This window comes from Aristolochia californica, unplaced genomic scaffold, assembly GCF_029961685.1.
Source record: "Aristolochia californica isolate CCGP_79_NKW_82.1479 unplaced genomic scaffold, dmAriCali1.0.hap1 SCAF_6, whole genome shotgun sequence".
Classification (NCBI taxonomy): Eukaryota; Viridiplantae; Streptophyta; class Magnoliopsida; order Piperales; family Aristolochiaceae; genus Aristolochia; species Aristolochia californica.
Window position 1 is genome coordinate 41,188,893 of NW_027182257.1, and position 21,128 is coordinate 41,210,020.

The 21,128-nt window shown below is 39.5% G+C and overlaps 3 protein-coding genes across 4 annotated transcripts; 1 reads left to right on the forward strand and 2 right to left on the reverse strand.

The window, feature by feature from the left end:
* Window positions 1-833: 833 nt before the first annotated feature.
* LOC137935415 (uncharacterized) lies at window positions 834-2,846 on the reverse strand. The gene has a single exon (XM_068780072.1). The coding sequence runs from the start codon at window positions 2,844-2,846 to the stop codon at window positions 834-836; it is 2,013 nt and encodes a 670-aa protein (XP_068636173.1).
* Window positions 2,847-7,305: 4,459 nt separating this feature from the next.
* On the reverse strand, window positions 7,306-9,637 carry LOC137967180 (AAA-ATPase At2g46620-like). The gene has a single exon (XM_068813656.1). The coding sequence runs from the start codon at window positions 9,002-9,004 to the stop codon at window positions 7,559-7,561; it is 1,446 nt and encodes a 481-aa protein (XP_068669757.1). The 5' UTR covers window positions 9,005-9,637; the 3' UTR covers window positions 7,306-7,558.
* Window positions 9,638-11,096: 1,459 nt separating this feature from the next.
* On the forward strand, window positions 11,097-20,897 carry LOC137934816 (uncharacterized). 2 transcript variants are annotated; one of them, XM_068779351.1, is made up of 7 exons: window positions 11,097-11,324; window positions 12,251-12,397; window positions 15,210-15,308; window positions 15,970-16,161; window positions 16,272-16,391; window positions 20,053-20,124; window positions 20,437-20,897. In XM_068779351.1, exons 4-7 carry the CDS (start codon window positions 16,081-16,083, stop codon window positions 20,659-20,661), a joined length of 498 nt encoding a protein of 165 aa, XP_068635452.1. In that variant the 5' UTR covers window positions 11,097-11,324; window positions 12,251-12,397; window positions 15,210-15,308; window positions 15,970-16,080; the 3' UTR covers window positions 20,662-20,897. Both variants share the same exon structure in this region; 1 of them encodes a protein (XP_068635452.1).
* The last annotated feature ends 231 nt before the right edge of the window (window positions 20,898-21,128 follow it).

The window sequence follows — 21,128 nt, forward strand, 5'->3', positions numbered from 1 at the left end:
GGTTTAGATTATTGTTTTAAACTGGGCATCATCAGCCCCTTTCACATTGAAAGTCAGTTGAAGAAACCAAGTGACCATTGAAATCACTTGTTATGAAAGAGAATGTCCTTTGAAAGATGTCTGTAAAATTTTTGTAAATGATTCAATGTGAGCTCAAGCAATTGAAGACAGAATTGATGGATGTCTCTGTGCATGCGCTCGAGCAGGCATATTAGTAATTGAAAAGATTAATATCTGTACATTCAAATGTCTCTTTTCATGCTCAATCTGTTTGTTGTTTTAGACAAATTTTGAGTGACAGAATAGTCTCTTGAAAGGCTTGTATATTCAAACTGGTCTTTTCACACTCGATCTGTTTGTAGTTTTAGACAAATTTTAAGTGACAGAATAGTCTCTTGAGAGGCCTGTATGTTCAAATTGGTCATTCATGCTCTATCTGTCTGTTGTTTTAGACAAATTTTGGGTGACAGAATAGTCTCCTGAAAGGCAGCTGGTAGAAATGACTACCGAAATTACAGAGCAGGTTCTCTGATTCTTTTACATTGACTGTGTCATTGAAGACTCTACCCAAATTTAAAAATGGGTAACTAAGGTGCCATGTGAATATACAAAAAAGAACTAAGGTGCCTTGTGAAATATACAAGAAAAACAAACACTATATTGAAAGCTTCTATTCAGTAACAAAGATAACCTGAGCTCCCATCAAATGAAGTCTTTGAAGTTTCTGAAACTGTAGAATATAACTGCAGGCTAAGAGTTAGTATTAATGCTAGTAAAGAAGAAATTTTAACAGACTCTCAAAGCAGAATATTAGAGTTCATCTCATTATCCAGTTAATATTGACTATGAATTGAATCGTCATCACTGTCAAACAACTCCAATACATCGCCCTCTTCATCTGTGAACTTTCTTATCCCCAGCTTCTGATTCGAACCTACAAAAACCAGCTTTTGAGTCTTATCAATATTGCTCTGTGACCGACTTCTTGAACACACTTCGTTGAATATTGACCTGTTCCATGCAAACCCAGTCGTTGTTGCTTGGAGAAAAATCAATCTGGTTGCCACCTTTTTCAACACCGCGAAATCAGTCAAGTAGATTTCCCATACCAGTCGACTCCCACTAGGGTTTATCACTCTCAGCTTCCCTGTCACAGAATCTCTTTCTTTCGCTTGAACTGCTTTGGCATAAACAGGATCTAGCCCTTCCATCCTCCATCTCATTAACTCCATTAAAGCAATTGGAGCTTCCTCCTTTGGAATCATTCTTGTGATTGTCTTCACTACATCTTTTTCCTGCTCAAGGGTAAGGAATTTAAAAGGTGGTAGATACCTCCCACTACTATCTTCCACCAGATTCATGGGATCAAGAACAAAACTTGCTGACCATGATTGATTATAGTTCTTTGAGAATCTCCTATCCACCACCTCCATGACAGATTTTTCCTCGGCAGGAAAATTACGACACCAGCACTTGATTCTATTCTTTGCTCCTTCCCATAAAGGAAGACACTGGCCTAAACATGGTCTTTCCTCTTTGATCTCCTGTGTTGTTCTTTTGATAAACTTTGTGAGTGAGATAACTGCATTCAAGTCTTCCCAGAACTTTGAATCGTGAATAATCTTGTAGATTTCTTTGCTGGTGGGATCACCTCGAATCCCATCAGGAAGAGTCTCTCGCAATTGATTTGAAGACTGGGCAACACTTTCCAGAATGGATAAGGCAATTTCAGGGCGGCAAGAGGAAAGGTTTGTACTGGGAAACCATTTGAAATATTGGGTAATTTTGTGGCAAAGGGTAGTTGTGGAGGTGAATAAAGGGAGGTTTCTAAAGAAATCTTTCTGAAGCTTGAAGAAAGCATTTGATTGGCATGTCAGGTTCACCATCCAGTGGTTCTGGGACTCCAGTTCACGTAACACTTGGGAGTTACAGTTACCAATATCAGAAATAATTCCGACACAGCGAAGAACACACTCACCCGAAATTTCTGTGATGACTGACCATAATAGCTCTCTAACATAGTCTGCAGGAGGTTTTCTGGATTCAATGACTAATACTTTATGGAAGAGGCTGCTTCCATTTGGAAGGTTGGAAACAACATTCAGATAAGTGTTAGTGGCACCTTGATAGGTCACACTTACCTCCTTTTTCCATCCTTCTATGGACAGCTGAAAAAACATTGCATCTCTGAGCTTGTTTTCAAATACAAGCTTAGTATCCAAATACTTGGAGTTGAGTTTTTCACTAGCAAGACATGCTTTGGACAGCTGTGGGAGGCCTATCTGTTGAAGGAAAGCTTTGAACTTTGGGTGATGAAGGGAGGAGAAAGACAGACAGGAATCATAGAACCAATCTGCGAGCAGATCTAATGCTCCATTTATCTGCTCTTCAGTTTGTAGGGGCTTACTCATGCTGATAGGTAAAGGCTCAGTTGAACTTTGGGCTACTTGTTCTATAGAACAAGGGGCTGGAATCATGGCAAGAGGAGCAACAGGTAAGGCCAACTGCCTGTGCTCTCCAAATCTTGGCAAGGCCTCGTTGGAGCTGTAGAAAGTACTATAGGCCCCTCTGTTGAGGTTGGGGCAGGTCCGACGTTTGAGATGTTCTGTGGCAGTTCGAGAAGGATTGGAAGCTGAGAAGAGAGCACTGCAAAGGGCGCAGCGGAGTCTGATGGCTTTAGCTGACCCCGTCTCTTGGTTCTGGAATAAGATAGGTTCAAGGTGGGACCAGTACCAAGCCCCTTTCCCCTTGATGGCTTTCATTCTAACGGTTAAGAGCCCATTGTATCTCTTCTTCAGATTCTTTGAGAACAGATCTTCTTCTTGAGCATGGCAGGTTGCTGCCATGGTGGAAGATTCTGTTTGTCAACTCTTGTTGGTATTTGTTTTCTTGACTTCTGCAACTTCTATCAAGAGTTTTACTTCCTATAGAATGGGGTAAGGAGTAGTTCAGGAATTGGTGAGGCGGATGATTGGGATTCAGAGTGGCTGATGAGGTGTTAGTATACGGGTTTTGGTCAGCCTGTAGGAAGCAACAGACGTGAGAAGATTGCAGGGTTTCAGACCAAAGGTTTAGCTGAAAGTTTTGGAGAGTCTGGAGTAAATGAAGGCTGACAGAAAGAAGAAACCGAAAGCACCTAACATACATAAAATTCACTTCACATACCACCAGAGTGAAAAATAGAAATGGACAGGAAGAAGAGCACCAAAGTCGTGAAGTGTCACACGCTATTTAGTGAAAAAGAAGCAGAAAACATAAAGAGAGCTAAAAATATACCCTGAAAGCCTCTCCAATTTAAAGCGAAATCCTATAGGTTTGCTTGAAACTCTCTCTGGATGGACCATAAACACTTATTTATTGATAGAAGTAGGAAGGAAGAAGAATATTAAGTGAAGGAGGCGGTTATGATTGGGCAGCTTTACATTTACAGTGTTTGAGAAATTGAAATGGAGGTAGTTAGCAGCTTTTGATTAGATAAGAAAAGAAAAGTGTAAGGTGAGTGGTGGGGCTCTCATTTGGTGCAGTGGGTGGTGTGACAGAAAAAGATGTCGCAATGGCAAAGCACGGATTAATAATTGAGTGTTGGTTGGTGACAAGCAAGTCAGTTCTTTAATCAACTGTGAGACCCACTTGGATTATGATAGGTCATGTAAAAGTAAATTTATCTTTGCATATTGTGCTCTTTCAAACGTATTGCTACAGAAAATGCATCTTTTCAGGAGAGAGAAATGCTTACAGAATTACTCAAATTATGTCCTTATTTATATTCAAGATTCATAACAGGAAACTCAAGAAATCAAGTCCTTGAGCACCTCCTCAAGCCAACAGCTGATCTGCAAATACCAGGGGCCCCTGAAGAAGAAAGCTGTTCTATTACAAAAAGTGGAAAACAGACTTCCTTCTTGCATGTTTCCCATACAAATATTACAGTGAATCCTCATGTTCCAGTGTCCAAATGACAGAATAGAAGAATTCCAGAATTTTTTTTCTTATTTTGAGATTTCACTACGTTCTTTTACAAACTTTTACTGAACTGCAATTCCAGAACCTAGACAGGTTCTGCAGTCTGCACTACAGCTTTAAATTATTAATCATGTCTGTTAATGCACTCCTCTTAGACTGGAGAAACTGCGAAAGTGCAACCCAGAAAGATTTATATGAAAGCAGCTTTAATTATTCGCAGTGGTTGTATACTTGCTGCAAAATAGAGAGTGGATGATTTCATGGTGATGTCATGCCTATACTGTCATTATATTTTCTCATAGTTGGGCCTTTAATGACTGAAGTGCAAGGTAGATCTACACTCATTTCTCTCAGATTTCTGATGCTGGTGATGCGGGTCTGATGCCTTTGCAATGCCTTTGGCATCCAATGTTGTAAAAGCAACGTGGGCATCATCAGCTTCTCTGGGGCATCATCTGCCCACTCATCAGCCTCAGCACCAAACGATGATACATAAAAACCAAGATTTCTCTGCAGAGAAAAACCATAAGAAGAGTAGGCAAGCTGCATTTTCTGAGCTCAAAATCGAAATAAGGCTCGTTAAGTATACTCAAAATGTTGGTTAATGGACACATTGGACAAAATTTTAGAAAAAAAAAAAGTTGCTTAATTATAAAATATGAAGTGGTTAAGACGTTTACCAGGTTTGGTATCTAAAACTCATGATTAAGATTTCAAATTAGATTTGACAAACACGTGGACAAATGATGTAGCATGTGGAGGTGGTGAGTGGAGTGCACATTCAATTAATTAATAAAGAGGTAACACTGTTATATTTCTCATGGTGTGACAAGTGAAGGTAGAAAATGAAACAATCATGATGTCTTTTTTAACCTTAGAATATGTACCAATTCATATAGTATTTATTGCAATTGAGTAGGTTTTTATTTTTATGTGCAGGTCATATTAGCATCAAGTCCTTTTTGTCTTCCTCACATTACTCGATGTTACCATATATCTAACAAGAATAAATGTCACATAAGATATTTATTGTGTCACACCCGAGGCTACTCAAATGCTAGCCGCATTTACAAAAATGGGTTCTACCCTGACCCATTAGGTCATTTTGAACTATCTTCCTCCATGATCAAGAAAGACTGGATGGCAGCCTCCCCCTTGCTTCTCTATTTTAAGGGGGAAAAAATTGGAATAAATGAGGGTGATATGAGAGTTTAGAGATTTCCATGGATAATTTTTATCCAATTGATTCTTGTAAATTGTATATAAATACCATTCTTAAATCAATGCAAATGCGAAGATGCGGTTCAGTTCAGCCACACCAACCTAACCCTGCATTTCTATGAACAGGAATTCAAAACTATTAGACACCACTACTCCTTTTGATAATTGGATGTCAACCACACGGCCACTCGATCACATAACGTTAAACCTTCAATTCTTGATGGTTTCAGCCACAAGCAACTGGGTCCAAATAGTGATTGTTGTGGCTGCCATTAAAGCAGCTGGTGGGACTCACTGATGCTCACTTGAGGCGTCAGCGCACAATTTAAAAATCTCTGAAAGCATCTCTTACGAGCTCCAAGAAGCAAATGAAAGTGATATTGAGAGTGGGATTCCTCTTGCCTTCCTTCTCGACTCACCAGCCACCATGAATTTCAGAATAATTTAAACTTTGAACTGCTGAGGCAACCTTAAACTAGTAATCTTGTTCACTTCTTCGAATCCATCCAAAACGAAGGTACGAACCCAGTTATTCTTTTCTAATTTTTTTTAAAAAAAGGAGTAAGTTTTCTTGGTTTTTTGAAAGGCCACCCATTTCTCCCTGTAGTTTTCTTATCCAAATGCAAAACTAAAGAAAATTTTCTATCCTTGAAACAACATTTGCAGTGACGTCCTCAAATTTTGAAGGGTATAAGATATCTGTAAATAGGATGGTGCAACTGCTGAAATTGTGGCCTTTGCTTGCATGAAACTACAAGAAGAAGGGCTGGAAAAAAAGTAGTGATAGAGCCATTGACATTAACTGCTAGGAAAAAGTTGGTTTTAGAAAACAAAATGAAAAGGGAACCATACCTTCCCATGGCTCTTTTACTTTCAGCATGGCTGACCCACATAAAAGCTCTTCTTTTTGGAATTTTCATTACCGAAAGTGGCGGTGTAAAGACGGAAGAAGAGAAAGTTTGTAGCAGAAGCTTCAGTCAATTTGACGATTTTTAAAAAAAATCCGTGGCTAATCAAATACCCACCTGTTAGATAAAAACGAATATCGAGTGTGATTTTTGTGTTGTCTGGGTAAGGTTGTACTTTTGTACAGTGTTATTTCCAGAGGTTCTAGTTCTTGCGTGGATAATGTTGAATCTTCATGAACTGCGTGGATGGTGTTGATCACTAACAGAGGCTGACTTGGCTTGATCGCTAACACCACCCAATTCTTCCTTCTTGTCTGTTTGGACTACAAAAAAATGAAATAAAATTTGACCATTATTATTCAAGACCTCCCTACCTTCACCAATCGCGGGGAAGAACAAGTGATTAGATGATGTTAAAAGAAGCATTTGTCAAAGTGAAAAGAGATAACTTTAACAAGTGAAAAGCTTCACCAGATTGAAAACTTGAGCCACTAATGAATGCTTTACGATTAATTAATCTTTCTTTTTCTAATGTCATCAAAATTCAAAATGCGGCCACCCACTTAACCCTGTTTTTCCTTTTCCTCAAAAGTAAAAAAGACCGAACAACTTACCGAGTTTACCTGCAAAAATTCGGTGAGTCAACTCGGTGTTGAAGAAGCTGGTTAAATAAAATTAATTTATTTTTTAATTAGAAAATAATTCGATTCCCCATTATCCTCCACCGCATCTCCAATCGACGGCCTCCATCGTCCCAATTGGTTTTCTTTTTAATAAAATTATTTTAAAATTATAAATTGCTTTTTTTTCCTTCTAATCTCTACGCAGTTGCACTTCCACAAGTGAAGTCGATATCATCGCCAATGATGAGATCTGTACAGTGTGGGTCCCACTCCACGGACCTTTCACAGTAGACGCTACAATCCAATCTGACGTCTCGTTATCACCCAACCACTTTTTCAGTCCTTTTTACGCCCTTTTTCTCCTCTCGGGATTTGGAGCTCGGTGCGCATTACGCGTCCTCCTCGTCACTCTTACCGTGACCCGCGGGAGGCATTTAAAGAGTGTCATTTCTCACGGGTCGGATCTTTGCCAGGTCAAAACGAATGGCTGCAAGTCAACACCCACTCAGCCCTCCGGTGGTCCACAGGATTATCAACAATTAATGAAGAAGAAAAAATTAAATAAAAAGAGGCCATTTTTGAATCTTTACTATTTACTGATTTTCTCGGGCTAATATTGTAAATTTACAGGGTTTCCTACGCTTACATTACATGAAATATTAAAATACAAGGCATTATCCGCCTCCAAAAAAAATAGTAAATTGGAATTAATTTTTTTTAAAATAATGGATAGAAATTTAGAATTCTACTTCTACCCCTACACGACCTGGTCTCCACGAATTACTGAAAAAGAGCTGTACCGGTATGTCTTGGCACCGGTACGCAACGGAGACTGTTACGTTTTCACGATGCCTCCTTGTCGAGCTCGAAGGACGCGTTTTTCCGGCTACCGCTGCTCTTCATCTTCAACAGCCCATACAACCGCCGGAATTCCCTCACGGTGTGAACGCTCTCCCGGCACACCACCGCCGATGTATCCTCGGGATCGTCCGACCGTTCGTTGACGGACCCGCTCTCGCTAAGCCGCCGCACCGTTTTGGTACCCACTCCGCCGGCTGCGGCTGCAGCGGTGGTGTTACTCGACTGTAGTGCGTTGATGACGGACTTGAGCGCCCGGCTGGGGGAGCTCCGGTTCACTATCAAAATTTCCCCGATTTCTGCAGGACTGAGTTTGCCGCCGGCCTGGAACACCTCCTCCACCTGCGGAAACAGCTTGTGGTCCTTCACCCCGAGGTAGCTGGTCGCCAGCGTCTTGAAGGCCGGGAAGTCGCAGAGAGGAAAGTAAATGTGGACGTCCAGCCTTCCTGGGCGGAGAAGCGAGGGATCGACGTTGTCCCGGCTGTTCATGGTGAAGACCATCACCCGCTCCTCCCCGCAACAGGAGAAGACGCCGTCTGTGAAGTTAAGAATACCGGAGATGCTCACGTTCCCGGATTTCTCCGCTAGGAATCGGTCGAGATCTTCCACCAGGATCACCGACTTCCCACTCGTCTGTAAAAGCAGAGATTTCAGATCGGAATCGTCCTTAACACGGCCCAGGTCCACTTCGTAGAGATCGTAGCTGAGGAACTTGGCCATGGCCGCTACGAAGCTCGTTTTCCCCGTCCCGGCTGGCCCGTAGAGAAGGTAGCTTCGCTTCCACACTCTCCCTAGCCGGTGGTAGTATTGTTTTCCCTTCACGAACGATTCGAGATCGGATCGCAACTTGTTCTTCAGATCCGCGTCCATGGCGATCGATTCCAGCGTTGCCGGGTGGGTAAACGCGACAGACCGCCATCGCCCGACGGCCTCCGTTCCGCCATTCGTGTATAGCTTTACCTCTCTCCTTTTTAGATCCATTTCATCGGCAACGGTTTGAATGTGCTGGAGGTACGGGCGGAGGATGCGGCGCTTATCTTGTTTCCGAATCCTTAAGACGAATGACTTACGACCGCTGCTGGATTCGTTTCGCCATGAGACCTTAGCGCCGAGGAAAGAGTCGCGGACGACCTGATTCGGGTCTAGCTGGAGGAAGATCTCGTTCGGTTTCTTTCCGGCGAAGAGGTTTGCGTAATCGGAATCCTCGAGCGACGCCAAAGAGCCCAGATAAACAGAAACTTTCTTATAAAGCTGATTCTCCTGGAAATTCTCATTGTATTCTGGGATTCTGTAGAACTGATAAACGTAACACCATTCCTCCATCAATCCCCACAATCTTCTAACAAAATTTATCAGCACAGACCAAAGGAAAACAATTCTGAACACCACGAGGCCGCCGGCAACGGCGCCAACAACCATAAACAAATTCATCCTTCCTTCTATTGATTCTACTTCGTATCCGCTTCCAGAAAAAAAAAAAATCCAAAATATAAGCAAAATGTTTACCAGATTCGAGGGCAGGCAATCTCATAAATCATCACCGCGACAGGCGTTTTTTTGCTTTTCGAAGCAGAAATCACCATCTTTTCCCCATGCCGAAATCAGATTTCCAGGTGAGAAATCACAACGAAAACCGAGTGGCTTAAGGAAGAAACCCGACTGCGGAGGCGGAATCCGGAGAAGATCCCAATAATCTCAATCTGCAATTCCATTTCTTGAAAGAAACGCAAATGGAGAAGACAGAGGGAGAGACAATTTGGAAACGTGGGAGTAGGGTGACGTCGCGGTTTTCAAGGGAGGATTTGAATTTTCTTTTGAAGATAGAGAGGAGAGGAGGGGAGGGGAGAAATAGTTGAAGACGGAAGCTGGCCCGTGACTGGCCGGCGGACCGGTCAAAGGCGGAGAAACAAAAGAGAGAAGAAAGGATTTGTTCTTCTGTTAAACTTCGTTTCTCTCTCCTGAGAACTGGAACACGGGGGCCATGGAGCGAGGCGAGCTATAATGCTAGATCTTGTTTTCTCAAAGGCTAAATATATTACGTGTTTGCCGAAGCTGGGATGTCGATTACCTGACGCCAACCTTGTTCAGGAAGCCAGCACGCAATCCAGATTAAAGAGATTCCATTAAGACGGAAATACCCTCAGTCCCGCAAGGCAGCCGACTTTGTAAACTGCTGTCCGCTGCCAGCGGACTAATAATTAATTTAAGTTAGGTAATAAAGTATTATTAAATTAAGATCCTTCAAAGAAATGGCCCCACCTAGTTGGTTCCGATTCGCGGGTTTGGTCTAGATTTCGTCCACCTACAGGCTACTACCTTACTAATAAACAGGGTTCGCTGAATCCAGGTCCGATCTTTATTCTTTATTCTTTATTCTTTATTCTTTCTTCTTTCTTCTTATCTTGATATCTACTACTACTAATCCTATTTTATTTAAGAATGACCTACCCGGGCCGATATTTGAACCGGGTGAAATCTAATTCAGGGTCGACCGAAAATCAAAACCTGGACCATCAACAAAGACCATGGACTTCTTCAACCCAGCCGGGTAAAGACCAAAATTGTGGGCTGGGCGGTAGTGAACAAGACTCGTTCAATACTCGAATCTTTTCAACTAATTAATACTTCCGACTCTCTCAGTCTCTCTTTCAAACCTACCCAAGGGTCAAGAGATTAATCGGTCGGTAACGTCACACTGACCATATTAAAAAAGTCCAAACCCGTTTCAATTTTTCAAATGCATTTTTTGTCGCGTCCGGAGTCAAGGGGTTGAACACGGGTTACGGCCGCTGGCGTCAGGGGTTTGAAGTTTGAACGGAGTTCGCAGTTTCCAACCGCCAACCCATGCATGGGATGCATGGGGGGGGGGGGGGGGGGGGGGGCTTCAAAAAGCGGATTTCTTTCGAATAAGAATTTATTAAAGGGACAAAATTGGTTCCTCTTTGAAAATTAGATTCCAATTTCGAAGGATATATTTATAAATAGAAAGTTTGATTAAGGAAATCTCGTAACCCCATGGACACCAATTATTGTACGCGTTTGTCACACGGACGGCGGGGGACAAATAATGCACCTAAGACCATCGGAATATCATACGAGTACGTGGTGTTATAAAATAGTAAATGTGTGTACTAGAGAAATGATTAAAGATTAAGGAAGGTGGTAATGAGTGGATTTGAAATCGGAGGGGGGCACATGGGGATGGAGACGTAATAATTGATTCATTTAATGGAGGGATGGAATAATGCAGATTAGGAAGTGGACGGGCAGCTTCGGTTGGGCGTCCCACGTGGGAGTCAAGGTGGACCCCTTCCCACTTACCATGTATTCATATAGATGTTAATTTTAGACTTTTATTATTATTTTTTATTATCTTATTAAGTTTGGATGGGTTGCATGAAACGTTTCGACCCGACCCGACTCGGATAGAGGGGGTGTGACTGGTGGGCCCGTAGTTGCTCACACACACTACATCAAATGCGTTTTTAGCGCCGAATCAGAGCTAGAAATGTTCGCGGTTCGAAGCTGCACTCAGAGGCTACGCGTCTACGTCCGAACACCACCATCTTCTACTGCCATGGCATCACCCGTTAGGGCATCTGTATTCTCGACTGCCTCTCCTGGTCATTCTATCAGGACAGTCGGCACCCATAATGGCAGCTTTCATTGCGACGAAGCTCTTGGATGCTTCATGATCCGTCTGACTGATAAGTTCGCCGGCGCAGAAATTGTCCGGACTAGGGACCCCAAGGTACTACTTGTTGTTTCTTATCTTCTCGAGTAGTTTCGAAAGTTGTTTTTCTTTTCTTCTCTTGCTATTGTTTATTCTATGTTCCGGAGTAATTTAATACGCTCAGTGATTTTGCATTTGGTGGTGGTTAGCTTTCAAGTATTCTATGAGATGGTATTAAGCCAAGTGGGGAAGTTTTATCTGATAGAGAGAGTATAATTGTCGATGACAAATGTCAGATGGATGCAGATTTTGTTTCATTTGCTTTTAGGTCGTTTTCCTTTTTCTTTTTTTTTTCTCTTTTTTTTTTTTGGAGTCTTTGGACATTATTTTGTTTTAGGTTTGGCGACTTGAAAATGTTACTTGATGTCGTGGTGGTTGCAAAAGTCTGGTTTAGGCTAGCAATAGCCAATGCTGGCTTAATGAGAGTGACTTTGTGTGATTATGGATATTAACTACAGGTATAGAGAGAATGGAGCGGTTGTCCAGCACCATGGTTTACCGTATCATGTATTGTTGATACAGGTTGGATATTGAGGTCACTAGTAACTAGTCATTCCGGCTTAACTGTATTGGGTTTCTTGGTATCTAACAACTGTGCCACAAAATATTCTCTGCCCATTTTTTTACTTTTTTTCCGAGACATAGCACCACAAAATGTCTCCTGGAACTCTTCTGTCCTTGGAATTTTCTGTGCTAAAGATTGTTGCATGTTTCTCATATTTTCATATTCTCTGACCATTTTTTTACATTTTTTTCCGAAACATAGCACCACAAAATGTCTCCTGGAACTCTTCTATGCTTGAAATTTTCTGTGCTAAATAATGCTTCACGTTTCTCATATTTTATTGCTCCTTAATTTTTTTTTTTCTAGCAAATCTTGGATAGTTCTTGGTTGATACTGGTTGGGTTGTAAGTAACAGCAAATTTAAGCTCATGCATGTTAGGTACTGGACACTCTTGATGCAGTTCTTGATGTTGGTGGTGTGTATGATCCTGAGCATGATCGCTATGATCATCACCAGAAAGGTTTTGAGGGGGTTTTTGGTCATGGATTTACTACCAAACTGAGTAGTGCTGGTCTTGTTTATAAGGTAATTTTATGATCCTTTTGACCTTTGTGCACTAAGCCATTGTATTAATATATCTTATTTTTTGTATTGTTAGAATACTGGTGTATGGGCATTTTGAAATAGTTTCGACCATCTCATATGGGTCTCATCTGGTTACAGCAAGCTAGACTACTTATTAGGACTTTACATTTCAAGTTTCATTCAATTCTGATATGTATTTTTGAAGTTATAAGTGTTTTTGTACTAAGGGGCAGAATTGTCCTTTCATGTTAAACCCACTTAAGTGAATAGATAAGAGGAAGGGGTCGATCTTTTTGAACCCTGATTGACACAGCTCTTCAAGGCTGCTTCTCCATCTTCTTATCTCTCTATTTTCTCTCTTTTTTCCCCTTCTATTCCTCTCAATCTTGCAATTTCACATGGTATCAGAGCGATAGAAGACGATCCTGTGCAATTCCTCTACAGTTCTTGAGCAGTAGAAGTCCTCTACAATTCAGCACTGTGGCGATTAAGTTTGGTTTATATAGAAGTCTTTGTGATTATTCTCTGTCTTTGCTGAAAAGGAAGACTAATATTGTTGTTTTGGTTGTTTATGTTGATGACATTGTCTTATCTTGGTATTGAAGTGGCTCAAATTAAACAAGGTGGTGTTCTCTCTCAAAGGAAGTACATTGTAAATATGTTGCTGGAATATGGTGTCTTGGGTACAAGACTAGTGGATACTCCCATGGAAGTTAATGCTTGCCTTCATGACTATCATCGCCCCGTACTCAAGGACAAGACACAACATAGACACCTAGTGGGATTTTTTTTATGCTACAGTCACTAGACCTATTATATCATTTGCATTGGGAGTAGTGAGTTAATTCACGGAAAACACAAGAAAAATACATTTAGAAGCTGTTTAGAGGATTCTAAATTATTTGAAAGGTGCTCTTGGGAAAGGTTTGCTTTACACTCGGAATGATGTGTTTGGATATTCTGATGCAGACAATGCTGGATGCAAGATGGATAGGAGGTCCACCACTGTTACTGTTGCTTTGTTGGGGGTAATTTGGTGAGTTAGAAGAGTAAAAAACAAGTTGTAGTGGTTTAATCAAGTGCTGAGATAGAGTATAGGGCAATGACTCACACAATTAGTGAGTTTATATGGGTGAAGTCGGTTCTTTTTGTGTTTGGATTTGCCATTCCAGAGCACATAGTTATGAAGTGTGACAATTAGGATGCCATATTCATTGCAAGTAACCAAGTAATCCATGAAAGAACTAAACACAGATAAATTAATTGCTATTTCATTAGAGATTGTGTTATGCTGGGAAAGGTGTCTCCATATGGGAAGTCCTCAGAACAACTTGGAGATGTGTTTAGAAAACCCTTTGGAAGGTGTGAACATCTAGTGTGTTCTGATAAGTTGGGACTGTTTGACATTTACTCTCCAACTTGAGGGAGAGTGTTAGAATACTGGTGTAGGGGTATTTTGGTCTTTTCACCATCTCATATGGGTCTATCTGGTTATGGCAAGCTGGATTACTTAGTAGGACTTTATATTTCAAGTTTCATTTAATTCTGATATGCATTTATGAAATTATTGTATTAAGGAGCATAATTTTCCTTTCATGTTAAATTCACTTTAAGTGAATAGATAAGAGGAAGGGCTCGATCTTTTTGTGAAATAAGGTAATAAAGAGGATTGAGACCAAACATAATCTGCTTATGAGAATATGCTTCTATCTTCAGGTGATCATGAAGCTTAAAGAGCAGTTCTTTTGCAATTGAACCCTTTAAATATCTTAATATCCTCTGAACAACTTTGAGATGTACGTTTCATGGGCGATACATGAATTGATTGGCCACATTGATTGAGAATGATATATCAAGATGTACAACTGTAGCATAGATCAATTTCCTAACTAACCTGCAATATAGTATTGTCCTTGACTTCATCTCTGTTCTCACTGTGAAGATCATGATCAACTTCCATAGGGGTCTCACTGGCTTCGCCCTTGATAGTCCATACTCCTGTAACATATCAGTGACATATCTTCTCTGTGTGAGTACGAGTCTTGCCGTGCTTCTAGCTACTTCATTTCCAAGAAAATATTTGAACGAACCCAAGTTTTTAGTCTGAAAATGCTTTGAGAGATGCATATTTGTTTCTTCAATACCCTTTGTATCACTCCCTGATAAAATGATATCATCCTCATATCCTAACTGGGCAATAACTCCTGACGAGCTCTTAATGACAAGTAGAGAATGGTCACAGTGACTATAAGATAACTCATAAGATATAAGGGCTATGATAACAATGTGAAATAAGGTTATAAAGAGGGTTGAGAGAGAGAGAGGAAGAGAAGGAGAAGAGAGAAAAGGAGAGAGGGGGCTGCTGGTGCAAGAGAGTAAGAAGAGCTCTCATTTGGGTTCTAAATCGACCTCTAACTCACTTATATAGCTTAAGTGCAAAACAAGTACAAAGACTAATATAGCCTCATACACTTAATCTCTTATAACTCCTGCATTGTACCTCCAAATTACATGGAACTTGAACTACTTAAACATTCAAGCATGTTGAACAAGATAGGACTAAATCTAGGTGTATACTATGTTAAATTACCAAACTACACTTCACATTGTTTTCTAACTATTTTTGAGCCCTGATTGATGCAGCTCTTTAAGGCTGCTTCTCAATCTATGTCTTCTCTCTCTATTCTCCTCCTTTCTTCCCTTCTAATCCTCTCAATCTTGCAATTTTACATGTATACTTGTGTTTTTTGTGTGATTCACTTTATTAGTTAATCAGGAAGGTGACCACTTATTGTGACACATCTGGTTGCAGCACTATGGTCTGGAGATAATCGCAAAGGAGCTTCAGCTTGATCCAAGTCACCCAGATGTACATAGATTGTTTCTAGCTGTATATAAAAGCTTCATGGAGGTAAGCGATCAGTGTTACTTTTGTTATTTTGAAATGCACATATATGTGTCTATCGCTGTGTCTGTGTCTATGTACACCCCTTTCTGGAACCTCTTTTATGTAATTGCTTTTAGATTATGTTCACTGTTTGGCTCTTTTGAGTATTTGAGTTCTCACAAGGAATCCACGAGATATACTGTAACGTGCTACTAATATGTTTTATATTTTTTTGGTTGATATTTACGACAACAGAAAACAATGGGAACCATTTGTTATAATCAATTTTGGCTTGTTTGACCGACTATGCATGGTCAGAGACACTGAGGATGTAAAGATAATCAAGATCATCTGTTATAATCTAGAATTGATTCAAGCCTCTTTAATGGCATGAAAGTCTCTTTACTCTGCTCCAGATTGGTTAGTTATTTAGTCTTTTTAAGTCATAACAATCTTATAAATAATAGTTCCTCTGGGCTTTTAAAAAAGAATAGTGGAATTTGACCTTTGTTCGTGGTGTAACTCAGGGTTCTATGTCATTTTGTTATTTGATGTTTTTCCTTTTTTTTTTTTTGAATGAAGCAGAAATTGTGTTAATAGAAAAATAAAAAAATACAAAAGATAGGCTTGGAAGCCCATACTATCTACACAAGCTATTTACAGTATTTTTTCTTAATTGTAACAGGCAATTGATGCTATTGACAATGGAATTAACCAGTACGACACAGATAAGCCTCCCAGATATGTTAATAACACTGGCCTGTCTTCCAGAGTTGGATGATTTAATTTAGACTGGATGGATTCTGATCAGTCCTCTGAAAAGGAAGATGAAGCCTTTCACCGTGCAATGGCACTTGCTGGAAGTGAATTTTTGGAGGTCAGTTGTTGATATTTGATATAGGATGATGAACTGTTTTTGCAACATTTCATAGTTTGAAATTAAACACTTTTGGTGCTGCTAAATATATTGTTAATATATTTTTTCAGAATGTAAGGTTTCATGCCCAATCATGGTTACCTGCACGGACTATTGTCATGGAGTGTCTAGCAGAACGTGAAAATATTGATCCTAGTGGAGAAATCATAACTTTGAAGAGGTTTTGCCCAGTAAGTTTATGTTTCTACTTTCTGTAAGCTTGTTTCTATTAGTTTATGCATTTTTTACTTGGTTAAAGTGGCATTCATTTTGATAGTCGGTTCTAGGTTGTTAAAGAACTAGGCAACTTTCATAAAGAAGAAAAACAAGAACTAGGCAGGGGTTCTTGGGTACATTATGTCACTGCTGGTCCATCTATCTGACCCTGCAGAAGAACAACCCATAATGCATATGATAAGCTTGCAAAAGAACAGCCATATGAAAGTAAAAGTTAGAAATATTGAAAAAAGACAAGCTAGGGTTGGATTCCTATTATAAAATTCTTGAGTTTCAGTTTAGTTGATGGAAAAAATGCATTCAAGAAAAACCTGGGGCTTTTAGTATTTTGGGTAAACACTTTTTATTATAAAAAAAAATATGGCGTATGCAATATCTTAGAGTTGAGTGTTATCTAGGTAATTTTACTATAATGTATTATGCTTGATGTTCTAGTTAGCAAGATGTTAATTATGGAAGTCCAATGATGTAGTTTTTATCATTTTTATTACTGTTGCATTGCTGTAAGTGGCGTAAGTGTTGTTAGAAAAGCTACTGAGGGGTATTTCGGTCATTTTGTATCAAAAGATATTACAGATTTCTATGTCATCTTATTCTAATTTAACATGTTTTATTATGTCTCTAGACTTAGTTTCATGTTATTTGGTTTTGTAGAGTGGGAGATATAAGGGTTTATGTGATTTAAGTATGTAAGGGGCATTTTTTAAATTAATTAATCTCACTTATTAAAATAGAAGGGGGGTCGAGCTTGACCCCCAACGAGACTCATTTTTTAGATCTTTTTTCTCCCTCTTTTCTTTCCTTCTCAATTTCTCTCTTTTCTCTCCTCAATATATTTTTTTGAAAGAATTCTCTCCTCAATATTCACTTTTCACAAGTGTAATTGGGGCAATATGGACTTTTTTTTTGTAATTCACTTAACCTGTCTAATAAAAAAGATTAGGGGTTGACTAGACACCTTAACGAGACTGAATTCATCAATCTCTTTTTTCCTCTTTCTTCTCCTCATCTCTTCTCTTTAATCATTTTTTTTAGTTTTCATGGTATCAGAATAGTGAATCCGCTTGAGGCACATTGTATTAGAGATTCGTCCTTTAAGTATGGAGTTCTCTCCTGGGAAAGTTTCAATTTTTTCTGCTGATTGACCTAAAAGCAGGATCTTTTCATCACTTTGTGGGCTAGAACCTACAAGGTGATAGTGTGTGCTGCAAATTAGGCAGCTTTATGTGTTTCAGTGCTCCAAAGGGTTGTTTTAAGGTCTTCTTTTATGCCAATACCTGCGCACCCCTTCAGGTCTCACTGTTTTATGTTTGGATCATTAATATTATGCCTGTGTTAGCATATTATTAGTTGGAAATTATCTTGGATGCATTGATGATCAAAGATTGGTCCTTTTCTGTATGTACTGAGGTTGTGGAGCCCTAGGTGCATTAGTGTGTGGCTCACTAGTGGATGTGTAATTATAAGTGTTTGGAGTGATAAAGTGTGGTTATGTGGTGTTGAAATTGGTGATTTTTTGCAACTATTGATAGTCCTGGATTGGAATTCGTAGAGGGATATCAAAGGCTGACGCTAGTGAAGTTGTTACACCTTTCAAGGGCTCAGTTAATTCAGATTCTAAGGAGTCTCATACCATTCAAATAACGTCTACTAAGCTAAATGGATAGAATTACATTAATTGGTCAGATCTATGAAAATATTTCTTAAGGCCCAAAAAAAATGAAGTTCCTTAGTGAAGTTCCTCCACCCTCTATTGATGACTGGGAGGTAAAAGACAACTAAGTTATGACTTAGCTAGTAAATTGTATGGAGGAAAGTTTAAATGATCAGGTTGTGTGTTATAATACATCAAAGGAGATTTTGGACACTCTAAAATCTATTTTTCCCCAATAAACTAATCTATCCAAAATTTATGTGTTATATTCAAAGTATTTTTAGTATGTCTAAGGGTGATAGAATAGTGATTCAATACTTTACAGAAATGAGAGGTGTTTTGTAAGAGATCAGTACATTCCATCCTTTTACTACATATGCTACTGAGTTTAGGAAGGGGAAAAATCAGATTCAGGTTGCATGGTTTCTTGATGGGTTGGGGATGGAGTTTGATGCTGTCCGTCCCCAAATTCTGCTGATGAGGGAGATCATATGTTGGAGAAAGCTTATAATCAAGTTCTTTGTCCTGAAGGAGCAGCAAGAAATGGTAAAGCTTCTACAGGTTCTGATGCTGCCCTTAATATCTTCTCTTCTACTTCTTGATCTGAATCTTCTAGAGGAAGACGGGGAAGCATTGGAGGTAAGGGATGTCGCAATGATGGTAATGGTAGAGGTAAAGGCTGTGGAGATAGAAAGTGCGTGCATTGTGGCATGTCTAATCACTTCTTGGATAAGGGCTAGGATTAATTTGGGAAGCCTACTTAGGTTAATTCTTGTGTATTGATAGAAGATGGAGAGGTGTTTAGTGAGGAGATTGAGTCCTCTGGTGGCACCTAGGAGATGCTTTAGAAGATACTTTTGCAGTTAGGTCAGTTAGCAATGACCGCTATTTCAGCATCTTAGGCACCTCCTACTCCAATAGTTAATACCACAATGGCAAGCTCAGGTATGTCTGTACTGATGTACCCTTTTCTTCTTCTTGGTGCATAGATTCTAGAACCTCTAGCCACTTGTAAAGTTTTTTCAAATGTATCATCATCTTCTTCACATAAATTGGTTACCTTAATTGAAGGCTCTATTTTGTTTTTTCTGTGGTGAATGGAATGTTTGCCCTTCATCTGGACTTTCGTTAACCTCAGTACTGGATATCCCAAAATGTCCTTTCAAGTTATTGTCTGTTAGCAAACTTACCAAGTCACTCAATTGCTCAGTCACATCTTTTTTCTTCTCATTGTGTATTTTAGGACTTATAGACTAAGAGGAAGATTGGTTCGAGGCATGAAAGTGATGGGTTGTATTACCTTGATATTGTTCCTGAGAACAAGTCATGTGCATTGAAAGCTGCGTCCTCTATTTACCTGTGCATGTACGCTTGAGATAACAATCAACTCATTTCTACCTTACCCCAAAATACTTCGTTCGAATGTCAGTTTTGTCAACTAGGGAAGCATGATTGAAAGAAGGGAGACAATCTTACTGCTTTTCTCTGTCAAATGTGTTTTATGGTGTTTAAGAGTTAACAGAAATCTTAACACTTTTCAGATAATTTTATAATGAAAATTTGATATTTGTTTCCATAAATTGGCATATGGAGCGGATATAGACTATGGAAGCAGAAGATTTTTTTTTTGGAACCATTTTGTACTAGTGGTCCCTCTAAATAGTTTCATCTGTTTCTGCAATATATTTTTACTCTTTCTGAGTGATTTGACACTAAAAGTCCTTTTACCAGTAAGAACAAAGTTTTTAAGTATTACAAAAAGAATGTACATTTAATGTAGCTAATGTTCTTGGCTGTGGATAGATATGCTTCATGTTCACTGGAGACATTGTCTTGAGACGAAAGTGCTTCAGGAGACCTGGACGTGCATCAGTTTATTTGTTTGTCTGTGGTGCATGATATGTTATTTTTTTATAGCTGCAAATTCATAAGATTCTTACGAAGTGGAATTCATCTGGCAGTGGAAGCTTCATTTGTTTGAGCTTGAACAAGAGATGAAAATTGATCCTCCAATCAAATATGTTCTTTATCAGGTAATACATCCATCTTCTGTGTTTAAAGGTTTTGTTATTTATAAAAAATAAGTTAGTCAACCAAGTAGGCAAATAAATAACTTATCCTAGTAAATGCAGAAGTGGAGATTAAGTGAAAAAACTTCTGAAAATGAAGATCAGAAAAATGACACCAACCCTATTGAGGGTAACTTGCTTCAGAAACACTAAAATAGAAAGGTTTTAGCCGCTGAAATGAGATGTGTTGGTACTAGCTGTCCACTGTTCCTTCATGTACGTAATTAGGCAGTCTCTGCAGCTTACTGATATGTCGCCTACACTCTTGATTTACAGGATGACAGAAGCAAAAACTGGCGAGTCCAAGCTGTTGCTGTATCTCCAGATAAATTCGAAAGCCGACGGCCCCTCCCAGCTGCATGGAGGGGTTTGAGAGATGATGAACTGTCCAAGGAATCTGGTATTCCTGGTTGTGTTTTTGTTCATATGAGTGGCTTTATTGGTGGGAACCAAAGTTACGAGGGAGCTCTGGCCATGGCAAAAGCTGGTCTGAAGCTGTAACTCCGTGGAATGATTCATGTAGTTGGGATTTTGGGAGGTTTGCTTCCCCTTTCCCTTTAGTTTCTATTCAATTTTGACCTATGATGTAGGCTTTTGAAAGCCTCTGAGAGTAACAGATCACCACATTTCTTAACGCAAACTGGTTTACTGTATGCACATCTCTGTTTGCTTTCAAACTCCTTAAAGACTCCTTAATATTGTGCAAGGAACGCTCTAGTCTATCTGAGCTTTTTATCTGTTATTAAAAGGAAAAAAATGAAAAAAAAAACAGGTGAAACAATTTTTTTTTTGTTTTTGGAAAGTGGGATGGGGTGGTGATTGTGGCGGGTGTCGGAGAAGCCATCAACCCCATGATCTTTATAATTTCTCTTTCACTGTCTTTATAAATTAAGAAATTAGGAGTGATTTTTCAAATTACTCATCTTAGTTTCTTTGTTATTATCTCAATCTTTTCCCCCGTCGTGTAC

Excerpts from the sequence above, each read along its gene's own strand:
- LOC137935415 (XM_068780072.1), bottom strand. The coding sequence starts at position 2,846 with ATGGCAGCAACCTGCCATGCTCAAGAAGAAGATCTGTTCTCAAAGAAT.
- LOC137967180 (XM_068813656.1), bottom strand. The coding sequence starts at position 9,004 with ATGAATTTGTTTATGGTTGTTGGCGCCGTTGCCGGCGGCCTCGTGGTG.
- LOC137934816 (XM_068779351.1), top strand. The coding sequence starts at position 16,081 with ATGGATTCTGATCAGTCCTCTGAAAAGGAAGATGAAGCCTTTCACCGT. Across the intron at positions 16,162-16,271 it reads CTGGAAGTGAATTTTTGGAG|AATGTAAGGTTTCATGCCCA; the intron begins GTCAGTTGTTGA and ends ATATTTTTTCAG. Across the intron at positions 16,392-20,052 it reads CTTTGAAGAGGTTTTGCCCA|TGGAAGCTTCATTTGTTTGA; the intron begins GTAAGTTTATGT and ends TTCATCTGGCAG.